Raw genomic sequence first — 25,716 nt, 5'->3', positions numbered from 1 at the left:
GCAGTGCAAACTTGATTCCACTTCCTAGAACCACCTGTGGGGAAGGTAATTCCTGCAGAGCTGCTCAGCCATGCTGGGCACCCTGACAGGCACGGATTTATTCTCCCTGAAAAGTAGAGCAAGGTAGGTCTAGTGGTTAGAGCAGGACACTGGGAGCTAGGGCTCCTGGGGTCTATTTTACCCCCTGCAGATTTGTAAAGCAATATCATGAGAGGCAGGGCACTGCTGAGGGACCTCAGGGTGCTGCTCCTAAGGGTGCTTCCCCGGGACCATCCCTGCAGGCTGAGGCCTCTGCTGGCCCTTGGGGAGCTGTATCGCCCAGCCCCTCCTGCCAGTGCTGAGACAGCAGATTCGCTGGGATATCCCTCACCCTCTCCTGCGGAGGGCTGCAGGGCTGAATTAGTTCATGTCCATATGGTGCTTGGAGAGCCTCGGCTTGTGGCACTGGGGCTCACTGGCTCCCCTACAAGTGATTAGAGATGAGGGCAGGGGAGCCCACATGCTGCCAGGGGGCCTGGGACTGGCGTTTCTGGAGGCACCTCTACTCCAGCCACTACGGCATAAGCGGGCCTGAAAGACGCTGAAAGTTAACACTAAAGAAAACAAACCACAGGGTATAGGCGGCTGCCAGCTACACCCCCCCCCCCCCCCGTGCTGGCTTCCCCCCTCGTACCCCCGGCGGGGTTCACTGAGAGGCCACTATGCTTGGAGCTGGGATGCTACTGGCTCCCCCTGGAGACCCATGGGCTCACTGCGCTCGGGACAGGACAGCCCCACATTTCACCCCCCTGCTCCCTCTGCCCAGCTCCCGGGGATGCTGCAGATCAGGGAACCCCACGTAACATCAAACTGGGTAATCACCCTACTGGGTCCCCCTGCACCCTGCCCCTGCCCCCCCCACAGAGCAGCCAAGTCCCAGCCCTCCCTAGTACCCCAGCCTGGGTGTCCAGTTTGCTACAGATCCTGAGGGAGGCGCTTTCCGCTTGCTCCAGGCCAAGGGATGGGGGGGAGTTCCTCTTCCCTGGATGTCCCACTCCCCACCCCTGGAAGGACGATCCCAAACCCAGGAGAAGGGGAGCCCCGCTGGCAGGTTATGGCACAGCTCAGCAGGCTGAGCATGGGACTGGAAGCCAGGTCGCCTGGGTTCCATTTCTGCAGCACTGCATCCCCCTCATTATGTGCCTCAGTTTCTCCACTTGCATAACGGGGGCAGGGAGAGGAGCTTTACCAACTCTGCTTCCCCTGCGTGGGGGCAGGAGGAGGACTTCTTGTGGCTCACACAGACGCCACGTTTTGGAAGTGCCACTTCTCCGGGCTGCCTGGGGCTCCCAGCGCCACAGAGCGACGGAAGGCAGCTGCTTCTGGGGTGTGGAGAGCCGCCCCCGAGGGCAAAGTGCCAAAGCGAAGACGTATCCACCCCAGCTCCCGCACCATGTGATGCAGTAAGTCCACCTGCCTAGCTGACCAAAGGAGGCCGGGCCACTGAGCTGGGACTGTCCCTGTGGGCATGCAGCTCCATCTCCCCAGGGGCAGGGAATATGCCCATTTATACTCCAGGAAGCTCACAGTGCTGGAGTCTCAGCTGGGCACTGCTGTGGGGAAGCTCACAGCGCCAGGGCTGGGGGATGCCCATTTACAGTCCGGGACCTAACTGAACAGGGCACAGGAGCTGGGGCCAGGACGTAGGAGACTGGGCTTGGGGGGAAGCATGACAAGGGAGCCCCAGGGCTCTCCGGGGTGCAGAGCTGGGGTGGAGGCCGGGGAAGCTGAAAGTGAATCTGGTGCTGGGTCGATAGCCCTGGAGGCTGGTAGCTACAAGACGCACAGGGCAAGGCACCTCCTGCACTGTCCTCCATGGGCAGTGGGAGAACGTCCCAGCTTCGAGCTCACCTGAATGGGACCCTGCTCTGAGCTCTCACCAGGCTGGCACAGGGCTGGGCCCTGGGAGGGGGACGGATCTAGGTCCCATTAGCAACCCCAGCAGCTGGAGGGCGATGCCCTCACAACCCCCCTGCCCACATCAGAGCCCTGCAAGGCAGTATCAGAAGTGAAGAAGCAACCCAGGAATCCTGACACCCGTTCCCACCCCGCTCCAACACACTAGACCCTGCTCCTCCACCAGACTCTGGAATAGAACCCAGGAGTCCTGGCTGCCACCCCCCCTTCTCCCGACTCTAACCGCTAGAACCCACTCCTCTCCCAGAGCCAAGAAGAGAACCCAGGAGTCCTGACTCCGAGCCCCACCCACCCCCGCTCTAAGCTACTCATCCCCTTTGCACATCCAGCTCCCCCACTCTCCCCAAATTAGTCACCCAGCCCATAATCCTGGGCACCCGCCAGATCTGCTCTGCAGGGCAGGCAATGCCCCTGGCAGGGAGCAGCGATGGGGTTGCTGTATCAGGGCTTGCCCTGCCACTCTCCAGCAGCTAAACCCCAGGTGCAGCCCAGTGCAATGGGCTTGGGCGGCCCCCAGGGCCCAGCAAGCGCTGGGATGTGCTAGTGAAGTCTGAGAGCCCCTGCAGAAGGGAGAAAGCAAGCCAGTGAGGTGCCCTGACCCCAGCCCGCTTTGCTCCCGCAATGGAGAGCCGAAGGACTGGGTGGGAAAAGCCGCCGGCCCCCTGCCTGCGAGGGGCTGGTAAGGGGAGTGCACAGAGCCCTTTTCACTCCAGCGCCACCCGGGCCCTGCTCAGCAGCTCTCATCTGGAGCCAGATGAAATAATTCTTTCCAGCGGCGCTGCCAGCGCCCGTCCATCAGGCACTGATTAAAGCCGTCACCCTCCGTCGGCTGAGCGAGAGCCGGGCCCGCGGAAAAGCCAGTGTGAGCAGAACAGAAGCCAGCTTGCTGCTCGCGTGGAGTTTGGCAAAGGGGGCTGAGGGAGCCAAGAGGGCTGGGCTGGTGGGGGAACAAGGGGGCTGGGCCGGGGGCAGTCCAGCGGGCAGATTCCTCTGCCAAAATCGTACCCCTTTCCTGTATCCCAAAACACGAGGAGGCAGTTCCATGGTCACAAACACCACCTGGCCTGAAAACTCCCCCAAGCCGCAGCCAGATCTGCTGAGTCCCACATTCGCACCCCTGCTGTGCACCATGGGCCCTCCACTTAGCCCCAGGCTCTTGTCCCCCCATCACGAATGGCAGCTCCACCTCACAGCACCACTCCAGACCTCGGGGGCTCTACTAGCTGCAGGAGACACTGTGCCTGTCAGCTAATGCCCTGCCCTAGGCGGAGTGAGGCTTCGCCCACACACGCCCTCCCTACATGGTGGGGGATCGCAGCAGGCACCATCTTGCCCAGCTGCTCCATCCCCTGAGACGCCAACGTTCCTGCCCCTCCCACGCAATGTACTTGCCGCTCCGCCGGGCCCCAGGGCAAGCACCACCTGCAGCTGCCTGGGATTCCACTGTCAAAAAGCCCAGGCAGGCTCCCACGCCCACGCGGGCACGCCCCTGGGCTCCCCATACCAGGGCCAACGTTGCACAGGATGCTGGCCAGGTCACGCCAAGAAGGGCACTCATCAGGTGTGGCACAGGGCCGGGCAGCGTTCCAGGGAGCAACCCGAAGGTCTAGTGGCCAGGGCGGGATGGGTCATGCTACCCGCCCCATGCTGCCTTCAGATCCAGCTGGGGGGGAAAGGAACGACGTGGCAGCCCCTCTAGCAGGCAGGGAGGTGGTGTGGGGAGGAAAGGCTGCAGGTTGGGATTACGAGACATCAGCAGAGCTGGGGGTGGTCACAGCGGGCTGTGGGCCAGGACTGAGGGGCAGCAGCAGAGCTCAGGGGGGCAGCCCAGGGCTGAGATAGCCTGGGCAGAGCTGGGGGGAGGACCCAAGGAGAGGGGGCATGACTCCTCTGTCAGGAGCCCCCCATACAGGGGAGGACCCTGACACCCACAGGGATAAGCCCAGCCCCACATGCAGTGCAGACACGTGCGGCCCGTGACTGACAGCTGGGGCGGCATGGGGACGCGACTCCGGCATGTTGGGATCCGCACACGGGAGACCAGGCTGGGTTCCAGGCCTGTTCCAGCAGGCAGGAGGGGGCTGAGCCCCACGGAGCCCTGAAGCCCCGGCACTGAGCCACCAGCCCCACCAAAACGTTCCCCAGGGACAGGGTGGGGGGGCCTGACCCTCCCCTGGCACTAGAGGGCAGCAGGGGCTGCTGGGAGACTCTTCCCCCTAGAGAGCCATCTCTGCCAGGGGCAGGACCGTGAGCTCCCAGGGCACCATGGCAGACCAGAGACAGCGCCCCCCTCTCCCTCTTAGACCACCGGGAGGTCCCATCAAAGCATCGCCCATCACATCAGGTCATCGCAACAGGTCACCATGGCATCCCCGAAAAGTCCCAGCATTAGCTCCCCACGGCCCAGCACTGACCCTGCCATGGCCTGACGGCAAACAAACGCGACCTAGCGCCAACCCCACCACGTCCGGGCAATGACCCTGCCGCATCCCAGGGCCAAACCTAAAAATATCCCAGCGCCACGCCCGCCATGCCCGCCACACCCTGATGCCAGCCATGCCATGTGAAGGCATCAATCCCGCCACTTCCCAGCATGGACCCTGCCACGCCCTGGCACTGGCGCGGCCGCATCCTGGCAGCAGCTCAGCCATCCACAGGCACCAATCCTGCCATGCCCCAATGACAAACCCCAAATTGTCCTACCACACCCTGGCGCCCACCCTGCTACACCCCTGCGGCAACCCCGTCCCGCAGAAGCCCTGGTCTGGGATGGGACCTCCAGCTGCTCCCAGAATAAAGAGACTGGAGCCCACCATTAACCCCTTTGCATCCGGATCCAGCTCCACTGCACCAGGCCATTAGCACCTTCACATCCGGAGCCAGCCCCACTGCACCCTGCCATTAGCCCCTTCGCATCCGCATCCAGCCCCACTGCACTCTGCCATTAATCTCTTCGCATCTGGAGCCAGCCCCACTGCACCCTGCCATTAGCCCCTTTGCATCCAGTGCCCGCCCCACTGCATCCCGCCATTAACCCCTTCGCATCCAGTGACAGCCCCACTGCACCCCGACATTAGCCCCTTCATATCCAGTGCCATTCCCACTGCACCTCACCATTAGTCCCTTCATATCCAGAGTAAGCCCCATTGCACCCCGCCATCAACACCTTCACATCTGGAGCCAGACCCACTGCACCCTGCTATTAACCCCTTCACATCTGGAGCCAGACCCACTGCACCCCGCCATTAGCCCCTTCGCATAGAGAGCCAGCCTCTCTGCACCCCGCCATTAACCCCTTCGCATACAGAGCCAGCCCACTGCACCCTGCCATTAACCTCGTCATATCCAGTGCCAGCCCCACTGCACCCCACCATTAGTCCCTTCGCATACAGAGCCAGCCTCACTGCACCCCGCCATTAACTCCTTCACATCCGGAGCCAGCCCCACCGCACCCCACCATTAACCCCTTCGCATCTGGAGTCAGTCCCACTCACTACAACGTGGCACCACACGTCCCAGCATCAATCCCATCTCGGCCTTGATCCCATGCCAACCCACCATCAGCTCACTGCGGGCTATTGCCAGCCCTGCCACCATGCAACATCACGGCCTCACAGCTTCTCATGGTACCCCTAAACAATGATGAACCCCCCACTCCCTCAGTGCGCCCCCCCCCCAGCCCCGGGTACTTACACAGAGATGCCATCTCCTTGGGCAGGTCGGTGGGGAAGCCCCGGAAGTAGCCTGCACTGTTGAGCACCTCGAAAGGGGGTGAGCCCCGGATGCTGCTGGAGAAGGCGAAGGGGTACACGGTGGGGGGGAAACCATTCATGTGGCCCAGTGGGGTCCCACTGGGGCAGACCCTCTCCTTGTTCGCTGCCATGGCAGAGGAGGGCCTGGGGGGGGGGTCGTCCGTCTGCTATGGAGCAACGCCCGGCCCCGACCCGTTTTCAGCACCGGCCGAAGATCCTGGTGGCATCAGTCGGCCCCCACGGCAAGCACGCCATGGCCCCTGGGCATCTCCCTTGAAAGATGCAGGGGATAGTGGGGTTGGGATGTCCTCGACCAGGATTTATCCCCCCACAACGCTGGAGTTCCTTCCTCCTGCCTTCGGAGGATCCGGGGCATCCACTGGGCCTTCCTGGCTGCGGGAGAAGAAAGACAGAATGAGACGGTGCCAGTGAAACTGCCGGCCAGCCCCTCCCTGCCTGGTGGCGGAGCTCAGCACCACGCTGCCACTTGGCACAGATGCCAGGGCAGGGCGAGCAAGAGCCAATGAGCCAGCCAGGGGCTGCACTGCATGGGCACTGCCAGTGCCCAGACTCCCAAAGCTCTGCCCCCGCAGGGACCCCTGCAATGTGGAAGAGGGTGGGCAGGAAACTGGGGCCGGCCTGGCCCAGAGGGTCGATGGCATCCTGCCAGGCTGCCCTGATGGAGGAAGAGCAGCTGCAACCCTCTGAGCTGCTCCAGATTTAGGCACGGCAGGGCTCCAGGGCCGACTTTCCACAGGGCCCTGCACCCAGCAGCTCCCGCTTGGCCTTGCGAGCTAGATTTGCACCCAGGACGCTGGCCCCAGGAAGCCCAGGGCTCTGGGACAGCGCCAGCTTGGTCAGGGCACTCCTGACCCTGCGAGGGAGATGGGGATAGCCCAGGAGCTCAGAGCACACACATAAACACGCACACACCCAGTACAGGCATGTACACGCTCATGCAGGCTTGTGCACGCAGCACAGGCACAGGGAAAGCAGCCCCCCCCCTCCCTCCCCCGCACAGGCTCTGTGTCTCTCAGCTCTCAACCCCTCACCCCACCCCATGTGTAACAGCCCTGATCCCAGCCCAGCCCCTGCTGGGGGGTGGGGGTGGGGGTAGAGTTGCCAACCCTCCAGGATTGTCCTGGAGTTTCCAGGGTGCAGTGAGGATGGGAAGTGCCATTAATACTCCAGGGATCTGGCCTGACACTGCCCCCGAGTGTCATCCCCCCATAGGCCTGTTCCAAGCCTCATGCCCCTGGGCGGTCAGGCTCCCCAGGGTAAAAGGACATCGCCTGAGCCAGTGGGGGCTGAGGGCTGGCTGAGGATGGAGCAGAAACCCATCAAACCCCACTTCCTTGGCGAAAGCTGTCCAGCCCCCTCCCCTTCCCTCCATGGGCCATCCCATGAGCCTAGGGTGACCAGATGAGAGGGAGTGGGGGTGGTCCACCGGCAGAGAAAAGAAAAGGCAAGTGCTGCCGGCAGAGCGAAATATCAGGACAAAGATCGGTCGGGACGTGGGACAAACACCTAAATATCGGGACGGTCCCGATTTTATCGGGACATCTGGATGCCCTACGTGAGCCCCCAGTGCATGATGGCAGACCAGAGACAGCACTGCCCCCATGGGCCTCCCTGTAAGTCCCTAGTGCATCAGCGGGGCTCAGCTGGAGGGGCACTTCCAGATGTGCAGAGCAGAGAGCTTGCTGGGAACACAGCTGTCCCAGCATGCTCTCTGCCAGGGCGTGTGGAGTGCAGGGCTTTGGGTACCCATGGAAGCCAATCCCGTCCCAATTACGGAGGGCTGGATGGCTCTGCAGGCCCATGGGAAGGGTGATCTGGAGGCCAGTCCAGTAGCCTGTGACCCAGGGTGCAGAGGCCATAGCCCCAAATATCCAGCCCCACCAAAGGGGAGGGAACATGCCACTGTTTGGTTCGACAGTCAGGACGCCTGCCTGGTCTCTCCTGCTCATTGCCGGCTAACCCCAGAGGACTGGGGTTGGGGTGGTGAAGGTTCAAACTGGCTTTGATAGGCTCATTAGCATCTGCCTGACACCCCCCCACACCTCAGTCCATACATCTCAAATGCTTTGCAACAGATGGGGAGATTGAGGCCCAGTGAGGGGGAGGGACTCACCTGAGGTCACTCCGCAGAGCTGAGAATAGGACTCAGGAGTCCTGCCCCCTACCCAGACAATCCTGTGCCCTAACTTATGGCTCAGGTAGGGTTGCCAGCCCTCCAGGATTGTCCTGGAGTCTCCAGGAATTAAAGATGATGTCGTGTGATGAAACCTCCAGGAATATGGCCAACCAAAATTGGCAACCCTTCCCTGCTTCACTTGCGGCCAAGTGGGTTTGAACACCCCCTGGCTCAGAAATGCACGAACAGGAGAGAGCTAGACACAGGGTCCAAACGACACCCGCACCCCGTTACTCACAAACACACACACACACGCAACTCACATGCACACGAACAGCAACTCACATGCACAAACACACCACACACACACACCCTGACTCATACACACAAACATCAACTCTTTCACACACACACACACACACACACACACACACACACACACACACACACACCCCTGACCCAGGGTGTGCATTTAAAATCCCCAGCCAGATCTATATTTTGATGGCAGCCCCCACACCCCAGTGGAGAAAGCCGGGGTCCAACCCCGGGCCACCAAACGGCGCCATCGGACCCCAACCCGGGCCCTCTCCCCCCGCCTTCTGCCATGTCTGGACAAGGCCCTGACTTGTCCGCGCACTGCACTGGCCCTTTAAGCAGCTCCGCACAAGGGCGCGCGTGTCTGTGTGTTTTTCCTTTTGAACCGGGGCCAAAGGCAGGCAATTTTTTTGTGCTTTTACCATATGATTTAAATCAAGAGTCATTTCAGGTTCCCAGATAAATGAAGCTTATGTTCTCGATGCCAGCGCTCATCTGGGCTTGGCTCGCCCTGCATCGGCGCGGCCTGTACCACCCCGGGGGCAGAATGCGAGCGCGTCACATCTTCCACATGGAACACTACACCACAGCCCTAATTCACAACAGCCGCCTCTGCGGCTCCCGCTCCCCCTACGCCCAGCTCCCCCCCCACCTCTGCTGCTTGTTTTCTGTCCCCCCCGCACCCTTGTTCGGGCTCCCACACTCGCTCCCCGGGGTGATCTTGCCTCACCCTAGTTTGAAACCGGGAGGCAAGAGGGAGGTGGCGGGTAGCGTGGCAGCCGTGGGAAATGGGTGAAAGGGGATTGCTGGCATCGTGCCTGGAGGGAAGCAGAGGGGCAGTGGCTGGCACAGTCACGGTGAACAGCAGAGCCGGGCTGGCACAAGGAAGGGAGGTGGCAGAGGGGTTGGCATGCTGGTGGGGAGTACCATGGAGTTAGTGCTCCCCTGATGGTAACAGCAACGGGCACAAGGATGGGGAATTGCAGAAAGAGAGAGCGAATGGCAGAAGAATACTGGCAGAGAAGGAATGGCCACAGATGAGAGAGAGGCCCAGTGCTTGGTCTCGGGCGGGGGGGAGGCTGTGCTTAGATTGAGGGGCGCTACCTCGTCTTGCTGCAGAGAAGAGAGGCCCTGATGCTCACCCCAGTGGTGGGGGACTGTAGGGAAAGCTGCTTCCCCTTCTGATCTGGGGTCACAGTTTGCCAGGGGCTCCCTTGCTTTGAGCCCCAAGGGTCAGATCCAGGCCCACAGTACAGCCAGGGGGTAAATGTAGCCCCATCCCCCTGCGGATCTCCCTGGAGCAGGCAGGGGACTGCACCCCACATCTCTGTCCTACAGACCCAGGGCACTGAGGTCCAAGCTGTCCCTAGGGATGACCTGCCATGTGGTGCCCCCCACTGGTGAGCATGGGAAGCTGGAGTGTTGAGCCGGGCAGGAGACTGGAGGATATAAAGGGGAGGAAATTAGCGTCCCCTGAGGAGGATGCTAATGTGCGTCATGCTGGCGCTGCACGCTGGCTTGAATCCCCCCTCTGGGGGCACTGACACATGGAAAGCACCCGCTGCCCACAAGCTTCATGTGTGAGCTTGCCCAGAGCAGTGCCCAGCCGGGACGCCAGCACTGTGAGCTTCCCCGCAGCAGTGCCCAGCCGGGACGCCAGCGCTGTGAGCTTTCCCATAGCAGTGCCCAGCTGGGACACCAGCGCTGTGAGCTTCCCCGCAGCAGTGCCCTGCCATGACTCTGGCAGGCACCCAGCACAGCAGCTCCAGGGAACAGCCCAGCTGCACAAACGTCCCTAGAGCCGGTCGTCTCTCCGAACTGGCCTGTGCACACATCCTACTGGGGCGGGAAGATGGTGTTGGGTGCCTTTAAAAATCCAAGAGTTCGCTGGCCCACAGCTCTGTTCCCCCTGCTGCGGAGGACCCTGCCAAGCGGCCTGTGGAGTGAAAGCCATGAGATTTCAAGTGAGCCACTCACGTAAGGGCTTCGTTTCCGTAAGCTTTTCCATATGTGAGGGCCTCTCGGAGCCTGTGTTCCAAAAATAAACGTGCTGTCAGGCCGAGGTGTCCAGCCCATGGAAACCAGCAAGAGAACCAGCTCACAGATACCCCTCTGCAGAGGGAGGGCCCCCTGCTTTCTCTCCAGACCCTGAGCTGGGCTGGGGGGGAGGGAGGGTCAGCTGTGGTGCTGCTTTCCAACCACTTTGGGGATTGCAGGTTACATCCATGCAGAGGTGGCCTCCGAAACGTCCTGAGTTTGCTGTTCTCAGCTGGAACACGGTGAGGTCACACTCAACAGAGATGGCTTCTCCCACCCTCGGCACGGTGCAGACAAGGCCCTGGCCCCAGCCTTGGAAAAGCCCAGAGAAGGTTTCGCTCCGTGTGTCCGAGGGAAGTCGATGCTTGCAGCAAACCCAGGCTGTCTGGGTAGGCCTCACAACACGTGCTCGCCCGTACGGCTGTCCTGACAAAGGACCCCAAGGGTGGATATAGCTTCAACCGGCAAAGCCGCACCGTTCACTGGGTGTCACTAATTCCAGCTTCCAGCATCCGCAGCACCAGGGGCTTCTGCCAATGCAGCGACGTCAGCCAGGGATCACCCCTCTTCAGGCTGTAGGGCCGACCTGGCCTTTGACTCTAACCTCCTTGGTGTGGCCATGGCCCAGACTGGAGGGAATCTCATCTCTGCTAGGACCATTTTCTGTATTTCGGGAGCACCCAGAGGCCCTCACCCAGGCCAGAGCAAAGCTATGCCAGGTGCTTCTCAGCCACAGAGTGGGGAGGAGACAATCTGAGGACCCAAGCACGGGTGGGGGGGGTAGTGACTGGCCAGAGTAGATAAAACCCAGGTCTGTCCCAGCCTGATCTGCCCAGTTCGGTCTTTGGGGTCTGGGCTGTGATGTCCAACTGGGGAGGCTGAGCAGCCTGCAGCCGGAGCCCCGCTCAAACCCAGGGGCTGTATTTTTTGGTAACAGAAAAAGAGAGACGTGGATTTTCCACCCGCCTCGCTCCCAAGGGATTTGACGCAAAAGTCCCCCCTCCAGCCCCACCTGCCACGGGGTTGCCGCGCGTGGCACCTGGGATAACGATGCCAGCGCCTTCCGCACTGCTTCTGTGCTAGCGAAACAGATCAGTGTGAGCAGCCCAGGCCAGCTCCCCAGAGGTACTCGTGCACCGAACTCTGGGAGTTAGGCACCTCCGTGGAACTGGGCCCAAGCGCTCAGAGCCTCCACTGCAATGGGGCTTAAGAGCCAGTGCCCTTTTGCCCCCTTTCTGACCCGTTTGACTGGCAGCGCCCTCTGGGTACCTACCCCATCGTTCCTGATGCCGGGGAGGCTGGGAGATCTGGCAGGACATTGGGCTGGGGGTGGGGGCAGGAAAACAGTCAGACGTTTCCCGGGGGCTCTGCGCTGACCCAGGGGAACAGCACCGAACGCAGCAGAAAGCACATCCACTCCAGCACACCTGGGACCCAGCAGGGCGTCCCAGAGCCCTCCGGAGGGACGTTTCTCTGGAGCAGACAAGCTGCTAGCTCTGAGCCACGTGCATGGGAACGGGTGGCTCTGGCCGCTGGGCAGCGGAGTCTGGCAAGGTCCCAGTGCTCCCTGGCACAGCCGGGCTCAGCGCCGATTGTCACTCCATGCTGCTGCTTAAGCCGTGGGGCTAATGCAGATGGGGGTGGGCTGACCGACACAAAGACTGGGGCCGAGCCGGAGGCGGGTGTATTTCCCACTGAGAGCCGGACACAGCCACTCTTCACCGGGGCCAGGGCCTGGCATTGGAAGGTGCCATTCTGCTGGCCCCCCTCCAGACCCGAACGGAGCTCAGGGTGCCACGCACACACACAGGCCAGGAACATCCTAATCTAAGGCCCCAGCCATTAGGCCATGCAGCTGATCTTGGGTTTCCAGTCTGTCTAGGACCCCCCCTTATACTGTGGTGCCCGAATACTTCTCAGTCTCTAAAGGATTTCTCCTCCCAACCCCCACCCCTGTGAGGCAGGGCAGGGGTCCCATTGTGCAGATGGGAAAACTGAGGCTCAGAGCAGCTATGATGCAGATCCTCAATGCTGCCTAAATACCTTGAAGCCAGGGCTCGGCCTAGTGTCCGTCTTTCTTCTCTGCTCTAGGCCAGCTTCTGACCCTGTTGAACTCCATAGGACCACTGACAGCAATTTCAATTCGCCCCCGTGACCCACCGCCGCCCGCTCCACACCTTCCCCGTCAGGATGCTGGCAGCGCCGCTAGCTGAGGTGGAGTGCGGCACATTCCAGCCTATCCCCCTTGCCACAGCATCCTCCAGAAATATTTCCCCTCTGGGGTTTGCAAGCCGTTTCAGCTTGCAGGGTGGGGTGGGGTGGGGGATTTTCGGAAGGTAGGGAGGGGAGGCCGGGTGGAATCCACTGAGCTGGGCCTGCTTTGGGTTTGTGGGTTTGTGTTTTTTTGTTGTTTTTTTTAAAAAAAGCTACTTGAAGGTGGGAAAATAAATACAGATTTTCCACTTTCCCAACAAACTGTTCCTGGCAAGGGAGACAATAATTACGCTGTAATGGGGGCTGTGGGTGGCGGTTGGGGAGGCAGCAGGTTAGGGCTGCGGGGAAAGGTATTTGTAAGGGAGAGACGGGAATTGCCACCCAGGGAAGTCTTGTCTCTTAATGCTGGCACTGCAGGAGCTGGAATTCCAAAGAGGCTCAGCTCCCGCTTAGGCACCGGAGAGGAACTGGATTTTCAGAAAAGTCAGCCTGTGGCGGGGAGCTCTTAGCACCATCAGGGCCCTTAGAGACGGGGTGGAGGTCTGGGAGCCTGGACTCCTGGGTTCGGGGCCTGATTCTGCAAGGGGCAGGGTTGTTGGAGTGTGTATGTCGGTGAGAGTGTGTTGGGGTTGGGGTATGTGTGGATGTATCACTGTGTGTATCTGTGGGGCTGCTGCGTGCGTCGATCTGTGTGGTTTTAATGGGGTTGGTGTGTTTGTTGATGAATCTGTGCTGAGGTTGGTGTGTGTGTGATGTGTGTGTGTGTTGGGATATGTGAGTGTAAATATTGGTGTGTGTCTGTTGGACTGGTGTGGGTGTTGAAGTGTGTCTATGTTGAGCTGAGTGTGTGTGCGTGTGTACATGTTTCTGTTTGCTAAGATGTTGGCGTGTGTGTCCATGTTGAGCTCTGTGTGTGTGCGCACGCGCGCGCTGGGGGTGCTGGAGTGTGTCTGTGTTGAGCCATGTGGGTGTAGGTGTGTGTTTGCTGGGAGTGTTGGAGTGGGTCTGTAATGAGCTGTATGTGTGTGTGTGTTTTTGCTGGGGGAGTTGGAGTGGGTCTGTATTCAGCTGTGTGTGTATGTGCACGTGTAACCCACACAGTTACATGCATGTGTTTGTTCGGGGTGTTGGAGTGTGTCTGTGTTGAGCTCTGTGTGTGTGTGTGTGTGTTTGCTGGGGGAGCTGGAGTGTGTCTGTGTTGAGCTGTGTGTGTGTGTGTTTGTTGGGGGTGTTGGAGTGTGTCTGTTGAGCTGTGTGTGTTTGTTGGTGGTGTTGGAGTGTGTCTGTGTTGAGTTGTGTGTGTGTGTTTGCTGGGGGAGTTGAAGTGGGTCTGTGTTGAGCTCTGTGTGTGTGTGTGTGTTTGTTGGGGGAATTGGAGTGTTTAGTTGTGTGTGTGTGTGTGTGTGTGTGTGTGTGTGTGTGTGTGTGTGTGTGTGTGTGTGTGTGCTGGGGGAGTTGGAGTGGGTCTGTGTTGAGCTATGTGTGTATGTGCACCTGTAACCCACGCAGTTACATGCGTGTGTGTTTGCTGGGGGTGTTGGAGTGTGTCTGTGTTGAGCTGTGTGTGTAGCTGGGGGGAGGGGGGCTATATCTCTTTTCTCCACGCCAGGCCCTTATTCCAGTGGGTGTGACTGGTCCCAAACGCATGGGGGGTGAGAGCCAGAACCTGCTCTCCAGTGCCCAGTGGGAACCAAACCCACAGGCTTAGGCAACAAAATCAAACCCAGCCCCGTGGAGTTTCCTGGGCTGAGCACCTGGGCGCATGCAGGTTGTTCCCCGACTTGCAGCACCACATTCCTGAGAGCAGCCACAGCACTAGCCCCTTCCGCCCCACCAGGGATCCCAGCTACACCGGGAACAGGCCCAGCCCGGCCCTCACCCCGAATCAGAGCCAGCCAGCCCAGCTCGAAATCCAGTGGGGCTCTGGGGTCTGGACTGGGCCCAGTTCCTACAAACAGGGGGGCCTGAACTGCCGCCTCTGGAAGGATCTGGAGATTGAACCCTCAGCTGGCCGGGCTGATGGGAAACCCAGCCAGAGAAGGTAGCAGCCAGCCCCCAGCAAGTGCCAGCATTTCTGGGGCTCGGCTGGAGCTGCTTAGCCATCTTTAATGCCCTTTCCCGGGGCTGCAGGGGCAGAGGGTGGCATTGGGCGCGATCAGCCAACACAGGGCAGCGGTTACTCCCTGGGGCAGCGCTAGGCTGGGGTGGGAAGCAGGGACTGTTCCTTTTCCTGCCCGTCCCTGCAGCAGACCGATCCCGCACCATCCGCACGGGCCCAAGCCAAGTTCCGAGGGCTCGAACCGGAAGCCAGGAGGCAAGTCGCTCTGCAGTGCGAAGGTCAAGCCGCAGCCCCGAGTCGGGGGGTCTGCGCGGCGTGGATGCGTTAACACGGCTGAGAGAGCCGGGTTCTGCGATTGTGAACCCAGGTTTACGATGCAGTGCAGACGCTCGAGTGAGGGGTTGGAAACAGCGAGTGCACAAGCCCAGATCCCCCAGACCCAGGTTTACAATGCAGTGTGGACGTACCACAAATGCTCGTTAGTAAGTCATTTGCCCTTCCTCCTGCCTGTGAAACCTGGAGGATCTCAAAGCTGTTTGCGGGCATTTATTAAGGCCTGTTCTACAGTTTGGGGATGAACTTAGCCATAGCAGGACAGGTGAAAGGGTACAACCCAGCCCAGCGGGGACCCACACAAAGGGACTGGCCCACTTTCACTGCACTGATTTCTAAAAGACCGTAGTTAAAGCAGTGTGCGGCCTAAATCCCACAGACCTCAGGGTGATGAGTGAGAGTCATTCCTGGGCTGCAGGTGGGGAAACTGAGTCAGAGAGCGAGAGCGAGAGAGAGGAAGTGATTTATCTGAGGTCACAGAGTGAGTCAGTAGGAAGCTGGAAATAGAGCCCAGGAGTCCTGGCTTCCAGATGGCACCACTATAACCACTAGACCACAGTCCCCTCCCCAAGATAGAAACGAGGAGTCTCGGTCCCCCCTACCCCCCATGCTCTAACCACTAAAGAACACTTCCCTTCCCACATTGAGCACAAAACCCCAGGAGCTGAGACTCTCATTCCTCTGCTCTCACCACTAGACATCACTCCTGTTGCCTCTTTGTCCCTGTCTGGAAAACGAGGATGATTCTCACCACAGAGGGACATTTGGGGAAATGAGAGAGGGTCAGAGATGCCCGGGAGCCCCTCAGACAGGAGGTGCTAGACTCGGCTAAACATGCTGTCTGCATTTGCACAGAGCCCCCCCGGCTCACGCTGAGCACCCCTCCCCAAACTCACTAGGTGATCCAGGACCAGCAGAATCAGCCCAGGGTAACTGACCCCAGCCAAGGAGGGAGGGGGGCTGACCCAAAACCCAGATGATTATCAGGTAGCAGAGACCAGATGCTGCACGGGGCCACAGAGTGAGACCCAGTCCCTGCCCCTGGCAGCTCAGCGCCTAACTAGAGAGAGAGGAGAAAGGAACAGGCTGAAGGCCAGCAGCAGAGCCAAACCCGGGTCTGCTGAGTCCCAACCCAGTGCTCTAGCCACTAGACCTCACTGCCTCAAGCTAGGCCTGAGTGCCAAACAGCCGGGAGCCTGAGGCCACACAAGTACCCACTGCCACCCGGCTCTGTGGAGCCAGCCGGACTTCCCTGCGCCGGGGGGAAGGGGAGATTCAGCTCCTCCGAGGACTCTGGCTCCATGTTGGGGGTTCTGATCGTGGAGGGGCTTTAAGAACCGGGCAGGAGGGGACACTGGGATTGGCCTTCGAGCTCCTCTCCCTGCCGCGCCTCCCAGCCCAGCCGCCAAACAAAGCTCCCATTTACTGCCTCCGCTCACACGTCTGGGGAAGGTATTTCCACCCAAACCTTTTTCCATGACCGAATTAGCTCCTTTAAAAAAAAATAATAATAAAAAAAATAACCCAGCCAGCAAGCCGGGGCCTGTCTCCCAGCCAGCCGGGCAGGGACGGCTGAGCGCAGCTCCCCACCCCCATCTCCCCGCCCGGGCCGGGAGTAATTTTAGCACTGACATCTGGCTTTGGCAGCCCCGGTGGGTGGGCGAGGGGGTGCTGGAACAGGCTTGTTCCTGGCATGCAGGGGCAGGTGAGGGGCTGGCACTGGTGGCCCAGTGGGCAGATCCAGCTGCTGTAAGGGGCTGGACACGTGAACCCTGGTGCTGGCGGTTCTGGTTGGGGAATGGATCCTGGGCTGATACCAGGCTCTGAGGGGAGGCTACTGCCCGGCCTTGGCAGCTCCCAGCCTGTTGCCCGCAGTGCCGCAGTTTCGGGTGTGACTCAGCCACTGCCCAGGGAGCTTGGCCAAGACCAGAGGTGGCTGAGTCAGGAGGGTGCTGGAGCGGCAGACGAGAGAGACGCATCCCTCGCCTCCCGGCCCAGCCCATGCCCTCCCCCAGCAGTGCTGGTGCCCAGGGCACTTCCCAAGGTGCTGCAAGCAGGGCACAGCAACACCACGCCCCAGGGAAGGTCCCAGACACAGGCCTCCAAGCACCAGGGAACCTCAGAGCTCCCAGCACCTCCCTGCCCTGGGCTCACTGGGACAGTCGCAGTGCCGGCCCTGAGATCTCAAAGCACCTGCCCAACGCTTATAGAGCCTCAAAGCCCTCCTGGGAAGGGGTCAGTGGGAAACTGAGGCACAGTTGAGAAAGGAAGCAATTCTCACAGCAAATCAGAGCAGAGCTGAGAAAAGAACCCAGGAGTCCTGGCTCCCAGCTCCCCCCTCTCCCCTTTCTGAGCTAGAAATAGAACGTAAGCGGGAGGGGGGCTCGCTCTGCCCACTGCTGGGTCAGAGCCTCTCTGATCTTGGCCTCCATGCCCCTGCAGAGCCACCACTGGGTTGGGGTTTAACACGCCCAATGGCCATGCCCACTCCTCTCTCCTGTAGCCAGCCAGAGGGCCCAGTATGGTAAGAGATTAGCCGGAGCCAGAATGCCGGGCGGGGCGGGGCGGGAACTGTGAGTTGGCGTGGGAATGGGGCAGCAGCTCCCTGGGTGTGGGCAGCCAGAGAGAGGTGGGGCCGCAACCGCCTTCTACAATGAGAACACCTGGCATTGGGAAGAACGGGCTCTTCCCTCAAGGTGTCATTATCCCAGGGTTATAGACAGGGAAACTGAGGCACAAAGAAGGGGAAGTGGGCGACTCACCCAAGGTCAGTGAGTCAGCAGCAGAGTCAGGATTAGAACCTGGTGACTGGGTTGAGCAGCAGACTCAGACCCCTGATGCTATTCCCAGCTCTGCCGGTGGCCTAGGGTGAGCCCCTTCCCTTCACTTTGCTGCTGCATCCCATCCCTGGGGGTTCCCTGGGGCAGGAAGCGGCTCTCGCAGGATGTCCATGCAGCACCTGGCATCTCTGGTAGATGTGAACGGGGCCGGCGGATAAAGGGTGGGGAGCAAGGGCAGCGGATCTGCCCTGGGGTGGGTCATAGCAGCACGGGAGACAGCGCAGGGCTGTTGGCCTCGGTGCCCCGGGGGGAGCTATGCAGGCGGAGTTATGCTGGGAGGAGAATGCCCCCAAGGGGGGAAATGGAACCAGATCTAGGTCAGTTTGCATTCACACCTTGGCATACACTGAACAAAACCTTTCCCCTGTAGACCAGGCCTACCACAGCCCAGGGCCCAAGCCCCAGCTGGCAGGGATGGCCCGGTGCTGACACCACTAGCCTGGCTCTTAAGAGAGTCAGGTTCAATTCCTGCTTTCCCATGGACTCCTGCATGCCCTTGGTCATGTCACTTAGCTGCTCTGTGCCTCACTATAGAATGAGGATAGGCCTGCCTGCCGGGGGGGATTGTGGGGCATGCAGGTGCCATGGTGATACCTGGGAAAGGAGCAGTGAAGGCCTCCAAAGAGGTGACTTGTTACCCCTCAGCTCAGACGATGCTTGAGTCCTCGGGCACAGCTTGAAACCTGCCAGGCCAAGGTGAGGAGCTGCAGTGCCGATCGCTTCGAGAGCAGGGTCCCATTGTGTCGGGTGCTGCTCAGACACAGGGTCAGAGACAGCCCCCATCCCTCACAATCCAGACAGATGAGGGGAAGGGGAAGTCCCCCAGGAGCAGAGCTGGGATGGTGTCTCCTGAGTGCTTGGGCGGTGTTCTACCCACTAGACCACATTGCCTCTGAATGCTACTCAGGCCCTTCAGGGGGCAGTCTAGTGAGAGGACAACATGTGTATTCAGGATGTGAGTCAGGAGTTCATCCATTGGTAAACCGAACGATGCCCATGTAGCCCTGGCACGGTCTTTAGTGCCAGCACCTCAGACTCTGCCCTGAGAGCTGGGCCGGGTCTGCCTGCTCAAACGCCATCCCCAGCAGGAGAGATCCTGCAGCTGGAACAGCGTGTTATCCAGAGCCCAGGCTGTTGGGAGAGATGGGACCTCAGGCCATGGTCCCCCAGCCCACGAGCTGCCTTACCCCAACGTCCTGCTTCCAAACCCCTTGTACCCCAGCGGCATCTTGATTTGGGCACCATGGAATTGATAAGACTCACAGTGCTGGACGCTGCACATGTGCCTAACCGTGCTGTTATCTGTTCATAGGGACCTCCCTTCCCAGGGGCTGCTCTGACCCTGCTAGCGACAGCCAAGCTCGAACGCACAGCCTTCTGCTCCCACGGCCACTGGAGTTAAGGAGGAATCCCCCTCAGGTCTTAACAATATAGGGGCTATGACACATAGTCAGCCCACTGTGATTTCAGCCAGTAGAGGGCAATGGTGAGTGTGCATGGGTGCTTGTGCTCACACATACAACTCACCACCACACCCTCCTTTCTGTGTACTTTCACTGGGTCTCTCGGCTAAGAAATAAAGCTGGTCCTTAGGCCCACTCCAGCCCCCTGGCCAAATTCCCCTTGGGTGAGTCTGTTCTGCCTCCCTAAATTTCTCTTGTCATTTCAGTCAGATTCAGGTGTCTCCTTCACTCCCTCTCCTAAATCCTCTTGCAGCATTAAACTGCTGCCATGCCCCACCCCAGAGGTAGCTGCATCTCCATGCCTGGTGCGATTCTGGCACCCCCAAGCTTGTTGGGATCCCCTGGGACATTCCACATCAATGAGCTAGGCTCACTGCATGATGAAAAAAATGGGGAGGACAGCGGGGCGCAGAAGGTGCGGGGTCCATGAAGAGTCCAGCAGGCTTGGGTCAGATCAAGCATGGTATCAGCTGAACAGCTGCTCCAGCATCCAGCTGGGGGATAGGGTTCACCCTGACTGCAGGGATCTTATGCTGTGAGCTGTGGGTGGGCGGGCCAGATAATTGATGCTGGATCCCATGCTGTCCCCACTAATAACAGCGTGTTGCTTCTACAGCCTGGCAGAGAGCTTTCCAAGCAGCCTCTTTGGCCTCCCAGCTGGGTACATGTTAGCACCCCCATTTTACAGAGGGGGGAAGCTGAGGCACAGAGGGATAAGGTCATCTAGCAGGTCATTGGTGGAGCTGGGAGCCATGTGTCCTGAATCCTGATCCTCCAGCTCTAACCACTCCCAGAGTTGGGAACAGAACCAGTGACTCTTGCCTCCCAGTTCCAATCCACCAGACCCCACTCCCCTCTCCTCTCATAGCTGGGGACGGAGCCCAGGAGTCCTGGTTCTAGCTGCCCCTGCTCTAACCACTAGGTAAAATTCCCTCCCAGAGCCGGGGATAGAACCCAGGAGTCCAGTTTCCCCTTGTTCTAACCACAATTCCACTTCCTAGAGTACTTTGCCTTTAATAAATACCCCCAACCTGAGAAATGCAGCTGGGTTTGAGCTATTATCTACGTTCCAGCCCCTCTGCCGAATGTCCCAGTGATACTAAATGTTGCCCTGATCCAAGCAAACCGATGAGAAAACTCCTGCCATTTGTTTCAGGGGGAAGTGGGGTACAGATCCTTTTGCAGAAGGGGACTCTGCAGAAACAGCCCCATGGTGTTCAGTGTTCTCTGGGACGCTGCTCAGCTCAGCCTTTGATTACCAGCACCTCAGACTCTGCCTTAGGATCTGAGAGTCAAGCTGGGTATTTCCTGCTTGTGCCCCAGCAAGAAAGATGCTGGAGCAGGGACCTGGCTCCGGGATCTGCTGCCAATGCAGGAGCCAGGCTGGACTCCAGCTCACTCACCCTCATGGACCGGAGCTAGCAGGAGGGAAGATTTCTCCAAATGGATCCTGGCCAGGAAGGAAGCAGGTATGTTGGGGATAGGGTCCCAGAGCAACACAGAGCCCATGGAGACACAGCCCCTTCCACTGAGAGCCAAGGTTAGAGGCCAGAGTTCAGGGGAGTAGATGGAAAGTAGGGAGCTGCCGCCTGGACTTGTTGGAGCCGTTAGGGAGGCAGCCTGGAACTAGCAATTTCTTCTCTCCCTCACAGCCCTCCCCCCACCCCAAACATCATCCACAGACACCAAAGTGACTTTGCAAATGGCTGGATTGAGCCTCATGCCCTCCCTCGGGAGCTAGAGTACAAATGGGGAAACTGAGGCATGCAGGGCCTTGGCCCATGGTCATGCACTGAAACAGGGGCAGAGCCACAAAGAGAACTCAGATGTCCTGCCTCCCAGTGCAACCTCTAGGATTCCACTCCCTCCCACAGCTGGGGATAGAACCCAGGTGTCCTGACACCCACACCTCTGCTCTGCCCATGCACCCTCCCCTTGCTGAGAATGGAACCCAGGAGTCCTGATGCCCATATCTGTGCTCTGACCACACATGCTGCCATAGCTGGGGAGAGAATCCAGGTGCCCTGGTGCCAGGCCCCACCTGCTCTATCCTCTAGGACCACGATGGGTTCTGCTGGACAATGACAGCCCCTTGAACAATGGACCAACCAGCAGAGACTCGGGGGCTCCGGACTCTGCCTACTCCTCCATGCCACCAACTCGACTCCAACCCAAGGCCATGAAGAGAGCACAAGCCACTCTCCAGCTCATTGGGGCACCATGGCTCTGAGTCCTGCTCTCAGCTGCCAGGTGCCTGCTATGCCAATAGACAAAGGAGTAGGTTGGCCACAGAGCCAGAAGCCCCTCCTCCCCCAGAGGCTGCCCCCCAACACACATAGGCTGGGGGGGTGGCGTTGCCAGGGGCTTACCCTACGCTCTAGAGAAGCAGAGGCATCTGAGGCTGAGTTTTCAGGGCAACAGGAGGGACCGAAAGCTAACTGGAGCAGAGTGTCTAAATCCCCTAGTCAGACTGGCAAGCTCAGCCGGCTCCCCAAGGAGGCCAGCTCTGCTCCCACAGCTACGTCCCTAATGCAGCTCACCGAGCAGGACTCACCTGCAGGGTCTCTGGCACAGCATCACCGGAGGGTGAGCCGAGGCAGATGAGCTCCTGTCTGTGCCTTTACGTGCACCGCACCTCCGCCGGGCGCCCTCCCCGGGCCAGACCCACAGCTGTTGTAACTCAGCCTTGCCCCCTGGCTGGGTTCAGCGTGGTGACGCCCATTGGTACCCGCTGGAAATTGGCCCAAGATTGCAAGAGGTTCCTAGGGCCCAAAGGCCAGGTGCGCGTGGGAGAGCAGAGGACAGGCAAGGCAGAGATGCATGTACAGCACCTTGCACAGCGGGGAGCCCATCCGGACTAGGGCCTCAGCCTGCTACCATAATACATGGGATAGTAGATAGAAAGAAATGCACCAAGAGAAAGGTGTGTAGACAGATGGATGGACAGTTAGACAGACCCCCTTCTCACCCTGGATATTGGGGGCTAATGGGGCATGGCCCACCCTCAGCCCCCATTCCCTGGGGGGGCCTAAGGGTGGGGTGAGCAGAGCCAAGGGCACAGTAAGAGGGGTAGGCCCCACTCCACAGCGCCTCCTCCCTGCTGCTTCTAGAAGGCCCAACGCTCCCAGCCTCCTGCATCAGGCAGAGTCACCTAGAGCCCCGGGGTTCGGAATGGGACTGACGCAGAACGGAGGCCTTCCCCGAACCGGCCCTACCCTGGAGCCCTGTTCCCCCTCCCCTGCGGGAGCTTGTGCCACCCACGCGCCCCGACCCAAACACCACAGTTCTGAGGTGCTGCAACAGAGCCCCAAGGCGCACCCCCCGTCCCGTGTGCCCCTGTGAGGGCCCTGTGGGAATAGGCCAGGGGGCGGGTGCGTAAGGAGGGACCCTCCTCAAAAGCACCCACCAAATCTCCCCCTCCCTCCCAACATAGGAAGGATGGAAAATCCCCCTTCTTCCCCACCCACGGCACCTCCCAACCCCTCCAGCCTGCCCCCCCCCCCAGCTCTGATCTAGCAGACTAGGGTCAAGGAACAACTCCCCCCCACCCCACACTTGTCCAGCAGCCCCCTGCCCCATCCAGTAGCACAGACCTTTCCTGAACAACCCCTCCCCCCATTCAGGGGGTACAAACCCAGCTAAGATTCCCCAGCTCTCCCCATCAGCTCTGCAAGTGGACCCCTGAGCAGTAGGCAGCAGAGATGGGGGGCAGGGCTGGCACAAAAAGCTGGCACCTCCCCAGAGCCAGGGGACCGTAGCTTTCAAGGCGAGGAGCCAGCGCCCCCCAAAAAATGATCATTGATAGGGAAAGGAAGATGGGTGGGAACCTGGAGTCGCAATGGGGTCTGGGTGGGGGGACTGGGTGTGATGGCGGAGAGCAGCTGTGAGATTTTGCCTCAGGCTATCTGGGGTGAGACACGTGTGTCCTGTCCACACATACATCCACGCCCTCCCCACCCCCACCCCAGACACCTTCCCCAACTCTCAGCCCCAGCCCCACACTCCAAACACGCCTGCAGACACCCTGTCACTTGGTTCCACTCTGCCTCCCCCTCCCGCCCACCCCACCAAAGTCCTTCCCCAAGCTGGGCACAGACGCCCCAAAATGCCTGTGCACTCCGGCAGGGACGGCGACACCACCACCAGCCACAAATCACAGCTCCCAGCCTTCCCCCCACCCGGCCGCGAGCCCTAACACCTGAGCCGGTCGCACCTGGGAGCCACGGGTCGGGGGGGTCACACCTGGAGCAGAGGAAAGTTTCCAAACTGGCTGCGTCCGTCCGTCCGTCCCCGGGCGCGTGTGGCTCCTTCTCTCCCTTCGCCTCGGTTGTGCGTGTGTGTGTGTTTTCTAACATTCACTAAGAAATCATTATCCTCGGCTATTCATAACCCCGGCTGGTCATGTGACGCAGCCCTGAAAATATACAGCACATTTTTTCAGAAACCACAGAATGACTTCAGGCAAAGACACGGAAAATATTTTCACTGCGTTCCCCCTCCTTCTCTTGCTGCCGCTGTGCTGTCCTGCCAGTGGCACCGCTCCCCGGGCTGTGCACACGTGCTCACACTCGGACATGCATACACCGTGTTCAGTGCGACACACACACACACAATCCAATAGCACACACCCCCTGGATCTAATGACTGATCCACATACAATCACACACACCCCCAATCCAACAGCACACACACCCTGGATCTAATGACTGATCCACACCCAATCACACACACCCCGGATCTAATGACTGATACACACATACACACACACACACCAGATCTAATCTCTCTCACACAGCAGTTCTAATGACTGATGGATGCATGCACCTCCCCCAATCCAATATCATACCCCCAATCCAATCTCTCACACACGCACACTCACACCCACACCCTAGTTCCAATGACACACACACACACACTCCCCAGACCTAATCTCTCTTTCACACGTCCCAGATCCGACATTCCCCCAATCCAATATTTGCACACGCTCATAGCCCAGAGCTATTCTGACTGACACACACATGATCGCATGACTCTAACACACACACTCCTAATATTGACCCCCACCACACCTCAATCTAATATCACACGCACACTCCAATCTGACTGATACATACCCCCAAGATCTAATATCACACAAACACCCACACACCCCAAATCTAATATCGTGCACACACACACACACACCCAATCTAACTGACACCTCCCCGATCTAATATCGCACACACACACTGATCTAATACGACTGACACAGACACACCCCAGATCTAACATTGTACCCCGCAGATCTAATATCACACACACACATACACACCCCACATCTGATATCATGTACACACACACACAAACTAATGTGACTGACACCTCCCTGATCTAATAATGCACACACACACCAATCTGATATGACTGTCCCCTCTCGATCTAATATCACACACACACACACAGATCTAATATTGCGCACACACACACACAAGTCTAATATGACTGACACACACACCCCAGAGCTAATCTCGCACATGCACTGAGGTTTTACTGTCGCTGTTCAGGGCCCCGGGAGGATCGAGATTGGAAACTGGGGAGTTATTCCCGCTCCTCCTGGCACTGAGTCCCTGAGTGGGGTCAGCCATAGCCTCCTTCTCTCTCTCTCTCTCAAAGGGAGGCACCATCATCCTCCCTGTCCGTGAGTTATTGGCTGGGACGTCTGGCTTCCAGCCCCAGCCGCTGTCCGTGAGTGCGCCACGAGACACGCCGGCTGCAGAACGGCAAGCAGCGGGGGGCTGACAGTCATGGCTAGTGCAAACCGCACTGCTGCCTCTTGTGCCCAGCGTCGATCGTGCAAACGGTGGGCATGCTACCCTTGGATTGTGGGGACTGCAGAGCCATCGCTCACGCTAAGCCCTGGCCTCCCCCAGGCCAGTGACAGCCACTGTTCAGGCCAAGCACTGATTGTGTCAGTTGCAGGAGCATGTGAGACCCTGACACACCCCAGAGCCGTGACTCCTGCTGGCCACTGAAAAATCACAGGTATGCCAACCGCGGAGCATGCCAGCCACTGACTGTGGTAACTCCAGAGCCAGTGATCATGCCAAGCACTGGGTCGTACCAAGTACCATGTTAAGTTCATGCCCAGCGCAGAGCAAAATGGCTTCAGAACATGCCAGCCCCTGAACATGAAAATGAGGGTTGTGCCAACCATAGACTGTGCCAGCCCTGCGGCTACCAGCTATTGCTTATGCAACTATCGGTCATGCCAGCTGCAGAGCACGCCAGGTCCTGACAACCATGGAGCCCCTGAATACACCGACCACAGAAATGCCAGCTATGGCTTATGCAACCACCGTTTGTGCCAATACAGAGCAGCATGCCAGGCTTTGAGAAGGACAACCCAAGACACTGCCAGCCAGAGCTGATAATGACGCCAAAGCCCTGAGCTGGCCAATCAAGCCCTCACCAGGAGCTGTCTCCTCTGGGGACTGAAATGCCTGGGTCTGAGCCCGGACCCACAGGCCCCTGGAGGCCAGTAGAGCTCCTTCATTCCAAACCCTGTGGTCCCCGGTGGGGGCCTTTCCACCAGGAAGCAGGGCACACGGCGCAGGCTGTGAATTTCACATTT

At 59.3% G+C, this 25,716-nt stretch overlaps 1 protein-coding gene across 2 annotated transcripts in view; it reads right to left on the bottom strand.

The window, feature by feature from the left end:
* RARG (retinoic acid receptor gamma) overlaps positions 1-23,455 on the bottom strand; it is a 64,448-nt gene extending 40,993 nt beyond the window's left edge. The window contains exons 1-2 of one of the 2 annotated variants that reach the window (XM_030554499.1): positions 23,320-23,455; positions 5,650-6,101 (exon numbers count right to left, since the gene is read on the bottom strand). In XM_030554499.1, the coding sequence (XP_030410359.1) occupies positions 5,650-5,839 (190 nt within the window). In that variant the 5' untranslated portion in view covers positions 5,840-6,101; positions 23,320-23,455. The remainder of the gene's footprint in view (positions 1-5,649; positions 6,102-23,319) is intronic. The other variant, XM_030554500.1, reaches the window with a different exon arrangement.
* Between the last annotated feature and the right edge of the window lie 2,261 nt (positions 23,456-25,716).

The sequence above is a fragment of the Gopherus evgoodei genome, chromosome 3 (assembly GCF_007399415.2).
Source record: "Gopherus evgoodei ecotype Sinaloan lineage chromosome 3, rGopEvg1_v1.p, whole genome shotgun sequence".
In the NCBI taxonomy this organism is placed as follows: Eukaryota; Metazoa; Chordata; order Testudines; family Testudinidae; genus Gopherus; species Gopherus evgoodei.
This window is presented reverse-complemented; position numbering and strand designations above follow the sequence as displayed.